Source organism: Calidris pugnax, unplaced genomic scaffold (assembly GCF_001431845.1).
Source record: "Calidris pugnax isolate Ruff unplaced genomic scaffold, ASM143184v1 scaffold192, whole genome shotgun sequence".
In the NCBI taxonomy this organism is placed as follows: domain Eukaryota; kingdom Metazoa; phylum Chordata; class Aves; order Charadriiformes; family Scolopacidae; genus Calidris; species Calidris pugnax.
Genome location: NW_015090919.1, coordinates 566,108 through 573,373, shown reverse-complemented (window position 1 = coordinate 573,373; position 7,266 = coordinate 566,108). Strand labels below are relative to the sequence as shown.

Here is a 7,266-nt window from a genome sequence, read left to right as displayed (position 1 = left end):
GCTGTTTGGTTTCAGTTAATCATCCTGCAAAGGCAAACAGTGGTGGGGAGGGACGGCATGCCCAGCGCCTCCAATGCCTGATGGGCCCAGGGACCCTCAGCTGTGGGTGGGTGACACCCAGGCATTGGCCACTGGCTTGGGACCCCCAGAGAAAGGGGGTCCGGAAGAGGAGCAGGCAGCATGGGCTCTGCTCCCCATGGACACTGGTCAGGGTTAGGCAGCCTGGGGTGAGCACTGGGTACCCCTCAGTCCTCTCCTCCCTGCAGGGCTGGTATGGTCTTCCAGATCTGGATGCACCATCAGGGCTCTTTGCAGGATGTCAGAGCAGGAATATGAATCCCAAGGTAGAATAAAGGAGACGGGCAGGTCCTGGCCCCACATCTGGGCCAAATGGTGGTGTAGGAACAGGCGAGGGTAAGAAGCTCAGCCTGGTGCAGCAGGAGGGTGCTCGTCTCCCATCCTGCACACTGCATCAGCTCTCTGCAAATCCCCACTGCTGCCAGAGGCAACGGTGAGCCCTGGGGCCACATGGCTGGGGCCAGGCAGGGCCACTAGCTGCCCCACGCTCCCCCAGCAGGCCCCCCCTCGCTGGGCTGGTCGGCCCTGCTGGCCACAGTCTGAAGGTCACGCTGCTGTGCAGTGGGGACAGCAGAGTCCGGGATCCCGCAGGTGTGCTGGGGCTCAGCAGCACTCCGAAGCCACCAGCCATGATGTTTTGGGGTCTCCTTTCCCTCCTCCTCTTTGCTGTGGCCAGAGGGACACCCGTCGGCAACGAGGATGAGGATATCCAAGTGCAGGAGAATTTTGAGGCTGAGCGGGTAATGGCGGCTTGCGGTCCATTAATTCTGGGGATAAGGGAAAACTTTATTTCCTTCTCCTCCAGGAAGGAGGGAGATATTTAGCCATGCCCGTGTCACACTGTGTGGGACAGGCATTGGCACTGTGGCCGTCCCTGGGTGCTGGTCAGAGGGTGCCACCCTCGGGATGGCCTCACCCCGGCAACCACCTCGCAAAGCAGCTGGGGTAGGTGAATTCCATGAGACCTCTGTTGATCTGCCTAGCCTGAGAGGTGCAGGCAGGGCTCCACAGGCAGTCCCAGAGTGCAGGATTCATACGGGATGCAGTGTGCCCAGAAGATGTCCTACAGGCAGTCCTGTCCCCTGCCAGGCTCTGCACAGCCCCACACGTGTGCCTGGGTCTGGGCTCCCCCAGGACACATGATTCCAGCCTGATGCCTCCAGCCCTGCCTCCTGTCAGGGGACCCAGGAAAATCCTGCTCGGTGCTGAACCAATTCCCAAATCCTGCGGCAGCTCTGGCCTCAACACCCTGCGCCATCACCTGCCAGTTCTTCCCTGAGCCAGGAATATTTCAGCTTTGCAGAAAACTAAGAGATGCCCCACCTCAGTGGAGAGGGCTCATGGTGGAGATGTCCCTTTCTTCTCCCCGCAGATGTATGGGAAGTGGTACGACATCGCCATTGGCACGACCTGCACGTGGATGAAGAACTACAAGGAGAAGTTCAGCATGGGCACGCTGGTGCTGGGCCCTGGCCCCAGTGCCGACCAGATCAGCACCACCAGCACCAGGCTGCGGTACGGGGCACTGCCATGGCTGCTTGAGCCTCTCCCAAAGCCACCCCACCAAGGCATACGTTGTCTCCTGGGGGCTGGGACAAGACACGGGGGTTGCTTGCTCTGGCTGGCATCAGAGCCCTGAGGAGGGGCTGCATTGGGTTCAAATACCCAATGACTTAGGTAGAAGGATTTTGGGGGTGGCATGCCATGGCCGTGGTGACCCAGAGATGATTTTTGTGCAATAACCGGGAAAAATGATCACTCCAAGCAGCTGCTTGTTTTCCTTCTCCCTCCAGGCAAGGTGACTGCACGCGAATCTCAGGAGAGTACCAGAAAACCAGCACTCCCGGCAAATACACCTACTATAACGCCAGTAAGTTGGGCTCGCTGCCGAGCTGCTCAGCCCCGAGAGCTGCGACGTGGCTGGGTGATGGGAACCAGTGCCGGGGCTAAGGAGAGCAGGGCTCAGAAACCACTCCACAGTTTGGGTCCTTTCCAGCCAAACCGGGGAAAGGGGCTGTCTCACCCCTGTCCCTGCATAGGCACGGGACTGTGAGACATTCCAGCAGATATATCCTGTCCCCAAGGGCCCAAGCTGGGGCAGGTTCCCACCAGCCACATTTCAGGGGTGTTGGCAGTATCTCAGTTGTCCGCAACCCTTGGTTTCCTATCTCCCCGACTAAGAAGAGGCTGGTGAGCCTAAAGGGACTCAGGTTCATCTGTTTCCCAAAAATCAGCTATTTTCTTCAATTAGCTGCCTGATTTCAGCCCCCGGCTCTGGGATTATCTTACACTGTCCTGTTTGTCCTTGAGGGGCAGGAATGATATCCCCTGTGTCTCTGTCTCACCAGAATGGGATGTGTCTATCTGGTCCTATGTGCTCCGCACCAATTATGAAGAATATGCTGTCATTCTGATGAAGAAGAAAAGCAGTTTTGGGCCAAGCACCACCCTGAAGCTGTACGGTACGTCTGGCTATGGCACTTGTGGGCAAGCAGGCTCTAGAGGAAATCAGTGCAGCTCAGAAATGCCAGCCAAGGTTCCCTGAGGTCCCTTGGCCTTGAGGGACTGACCATGGCTTTGGAATTAGTGCCTTGGACCAGCTCATCTTCAGCACTGCAGAGGTCTTATGGCTCAGCTTAGAGCCACATCACACAATGACTTTCCAAACCAGCCCATTGTTTGTGATGAAGGTGGAAATATCTGCTTGGAAGAAACCTAGGTCCTGAAGTGGCATGAGATGTCACTTTCATGATTGAGAAGTGTTAACACAACTCTGTCCAACCTCTTGGTCAAGGCTGGTCAAGAACAACAGAGGAGAGGTTGGGTAGGACCAGGAGGCAGATACTGGGCTTGCCTGTAGCTGTCTGAGCTCTGCAGGTCAGTGGGTGGTTGGGGGGCTGCATGCAGAGCCCCTCCCATGCTAACCCTGCTCACAGCCTGTTCCCTTGCCCAGGGAGGAACCCAGAGCTACGGGAGGACCTCATCGAGTCTTTCCACCAACTGGCTCTAGAGACAGGCATCCCTGCAGACTCCATCTTCATCCTGGCCAAGAGAGGTAACCCAGCACAAGGCATGTGCCTCCCCCACTGCCATCCCCCAGCATGCCGGAGCACTGGGGCTGCTCCTTCTCAGTGTGCAAAGCTGGGGAGAAGTGGGGATGGTCAGGACGGAGGGCTTTGGTAGGACGGGATGTGAAGAAGACAATGCCATGTATCAGTTAGGCTCCCAGTAAGTGGAGTCCTTGCTGGGCTGTCAGGTCAATGCTCTCACCCCACAATGCTGTAGCGGGATGAGGGCATAGGACACCCGGGGACACTCAAGATCCCATGACTGGGTGCTCCCAGGACCTGAGGAGCTCCTTGCTCAGCCTGGAGTTCAGAAGGCACTAGCATGATGCAGGTGGGTGTGGGGATTGTAGGGTGATGCTCCTACAAGTGGGAGGTGTAAAGCAGCAAGAAAGGAAGAACGTCACGGTAAAACTGGGAGGGCATCCCTTTCCCTGGAGTCCTGTGTGTCAACAGTGCAGGACCACAGTGAGCTGAGTTTGTCAGGATGCTCCCCCTCTCATGCTGCTGATCTTTTCTCCTGTCATCTGGGCCAGGTGAATGCATTCCTCAGGAGACTGCAACTGCCTCCCAGGTGAGTGGTCCAGCTCAGGACCTCCTGAGACAGATCAAGGCTGGCAACATCCTCTCCAAGCCAAGCCTGCTGGAGACCTGGTGTCTGAGGATCAGAGTCTGTGGGCAGGACATGTTGTTTGGGCAGCAGCTCTGCTGTCTGCCCTGGGAGATGCTCTTTCATCTCTGCTGATGGGCTTTGCTTTTTCATTTTGTGAGGATGGGGGCACAGGCAGGCACAGGCTGCAGGGTGAGGGTCCTAGGGGCCAGGTGGGTACGAGGTGGGCTTGTTTCCAAGTGGAAGGCAACTGTCCTTTCCTACTCTGTTTTTTTTCACGGGGTGAAAGTTGCTGCATGTGGAGCCTGGTGTCTCCTTGCCTGGCTGTGGGTGCTCCCTCCAGGGATGGGGAGGCAGCTCAGTGCCTCACTGATCCTTCAGCTACAGTCACCCGACAGTGTTGAGTTTAGAAGGATTTTCAAGAGGAAATGGGGCTTTCATAGGAGAAACAACCCAGTTGACTCCAGGACAGGCAACACACCACCTTGCATCAGTGAGAGTAGAGACATGTCCCCAGCAGAGGTCATGACTGGGGCACTTTGGGTGTCTTTATTCAAAATACATGATCCTGGTGCCCACCCAGGATGAGCACGGGGCTGGGAAGATCATGAAGTGGGACAGATCACAGCCTGTTGACTCAAGATCAATGACTGGAGATGTGCTGGGAGCACCAAGAAGGATTGGAGCCTGGATGGGCTGCAGCACCCAGCAGAGCTGCCCCAGACATTGCCCATCCTGGGGGCAATGGGGGTCCAGGGGTGATGGGGTGGGAAGCAGGTCCCGCGGGCAGGGGCTGACGGCAGCTCTGTGCTTCCCTCCCCATGCAGAGGGCGCGGAGAGCGGTCTTGCCCCCCGAGGAGGGCTCGGCTGCAGGACCCCTGCCTCCTTACATGGGCAATAAGGAAGGTATGTCTCAGGGGAGGGGGGCTGCATCGGGTGTCCCCTGCCTTGCATCCCCGTTTTCCTGTGACAGCCCATGCCATGATCATCCACAGACTCATGCCGGCTGAGCCGGGACCCTGGGCCCTGCAGCGGGATGCTCTCCCGCTTCTTCTACAACTCCTCCTCCATGGCCTGCGAAGCCTTCCTCTACGGCGGCTGTCTGGGCAACGGCAACAACTTCTACTCGGAGAAGGAGTGCCTGCAGGCATGCCGGACGGAGGGTGAGTGGAGCCACCAGGAGACATCCTGCTGGAGCACAGGCATGAAAGATGCCTTTGCTGAGGCATCAGAGGGGGTCTGAGAATGGCCTTGAACCCTACGTGTCTGTCATCCACATGAGAGGTGTGGAGACCCTGAGCCTCCTGCCCTCTGAGCAGCCCCCCCTGTACCCACAGCTGCCTGCAGGCTGCCCATCGTCCAGGGTCCCTGCCAGAAGCCTGTGACACGCTGGGCCTTTGACGCCGCTCAGGGAAAGTGCATCACGTTCAACTATGGAGGCTGCAAGGGCAACGGGAACCAGTTCTACTCGGAGAAGGAGTGCAAGGAGTACTGTGGGGCTCCTCTGCTGGCAGGTACCCACACCTTGCCCGCACCACACCGTGCTGTGCCAGGGCAGCAGCCTTCTGTCCTGCCCCAGGCTGGGTCTGAGTGTGCTGTGTCTGCCTGGGGTTGGGACAGACGTCCTGGGTCTGGATAAGTCCGGGATGAGGTTGTCCTGGGTCTGGGATGGCTTTGGGATGGGGCTGTCCTGGGTCTGGATGGGTCAAGGATAGGTCTGTCCTGGACCTGGGATAAGCATGGGATGGGTTTGTTATGGCTCCAGGATGGGTCTGGGGTGGGTTTGTGGTGTGCCTGGGATCAGGAACTCTGACAGACTGAGGGATAAGGTCATTAATCTAGAGGCAGCATCGCAGAGGGGGACTGTATAGCCTGCAGATGTCCTGAGGCCATGAATGAACTTCAAAATGGTCTTCATAAAAGGGAGAATGGCCCCGAGCAGGCTGGGGTGCAGTGGGGAGTGGTGAAGGTGACAGCCTCCGGGCAGGGGATGCCACTGGGGGAAGAGTGGCTGAAAGATTTGGGGGGATGTAGGGAACCTGACATCAAATAAGGACCATGCACCACCTGACAGGCCCTCCAGCTCTAGCCAGCACAGGGGTTTCCTTATTGAACCTCCTTGGGAGGCACAACAGGCACTGTTCAGCCCTTGGCATGGATTAACAAGCAGGTTTTCGGGGTCGTGGTGGGGGAAATCTTCTCACAGAGAAGCTCAGGCATCTTCAACCATAGCTAGTCCTGGACAAGCCAGTTCCCAGAGGGGCAGGAGCTGAGGGTGCACCGTGCCCCCACAGATGGGAAATGGGGCCAGAATAATGTGTCTTAGGGCAGAGTTCATCTTTTATTATCCATGTCATCAATCAAAAGTTCATTAATGCCACCATGGTGGGTGATGGGACACAAAGTGACATCCCAGGACAGCACGGGATGCATCGAGGGTCCAGACCACTTCTCCCACCACAGTCAGCAGGGACAAAGTGGGAAGCATCAGCCATTGGTGTCTATCCATGGGGCGAGGAGGGGGTCTGTGGGTCTGTCTGTCACTCCTTGTGTCTCTTCACTTGCAGAGGATGAGGAGTTTCTGCGTCTGTCAAACTGATGGAACTGGAGGATGAGCTGTCGGCACCCAGCACGGGAGCCCAGCAGGAGGTGCCAGGAGCTGCCAGCGGCGGCACAGGAGATGCCTCCAGCAGTAAATGTCTCTCATGTGACCAACAAGCCCAGTGTCCATCCTTGAGCCGGTGGGGAGCAGGGTGTGGGAGGTCCAGGAGGGCCAGGGGACACCGCAGGGTCCTCGCTGGCTTCGGCTATGGGGTGTCCCCCAGTTTTGCGGGGCTGCTGGGTGCTCCCCATGGAGTCTGTGTCCCTGCCTCAGCTGCTCTCTGCCCATGCTGTGCTGGGGTGACCAACAGGACACCGGAGGGCCCAGGGCGTCCTGCTGGGTGGGGTTCAGGCCCCTATTTCTCACGGGCCCGTGGCAGGCAGCAGGAAGGGGGCAGCAAAGGGGAATAATTGCTGCTGCAGGGAGGTCATACCGGGAAAGGCACGGTGGGACCAGGGGGGCCAGTCATGGGCCAGGGCAGGGATCATGGGGAGGGATGGGGATCATGGGGGTGGTTACAGCAAGAGTATCAGAGGAGACCCTGAGGGGTCACAGGAGGAGACAGTGGGGTTTAGGGGTCATAGGAGTCTGTGGATGGTCACAGCAGGGAATTACAGATGTTACAGTGGGTCACAGGGGGATTATTGGGGGTCACTTGAGGGAATTACGGGGTTGTGAGAGTCACAGGGGAAAAAGGGGGTGTCACAGAAGGGGATTACAAGAGTTGTGGGGATCACAGGGGGCTATAGGGGTCCCAGGAGAGGACTACAGGGATTCGGGAGGGCCTATAGGGGTCCCAGGAAGGGATTACAAGGATGATGGGGGTCACAGGTGAGCTAAGGGGGTCCCAGCAGGGGATCAGAAGTGGTTTGGGGAGGGTACCAGGGGGTCAAGGGATGCTGCGGGGCAGG

General features: G+C 57.9%; 1 protein-coding gene across 1 annotated transcript; it reads left to right on the top strand.

Moving 5' to 3' along the window:
- Positions 1 to 614: 614 nt before the first annotated feature.
- On the top strand, positions 615 to 6,471 carry AMBP (alpha-1-microglobulin/bikunin precursor). Its single transcript, XM_014949719.1, has 10 exons — positions 615 to 818; positions 1,451 to 1,593; positions 1,872 to 1,948; positions 2,427 to 2,540; positions 3,032 to 3,133; positions 3,680 to 3,717; positions 4,581 to 4,659; positions 4,749 to 4,916; positions 5,091 to 5,267; positions 6,321 to 6,471. The coding sequence occupies exons 1-10, from the start codon at positions 708 to 710 to the stop codon at positions 6,350 to 6,352; spliced, it is 1,041 nt and encodes a 346-aa protein (XP_014805205.1). The 5' UTR covers positions 615 to 707; the 3' UTR covers positions 6,353 to 6,471.
- Positions 6,472 to 7,266: the final 795 nt, after the last annotated feature.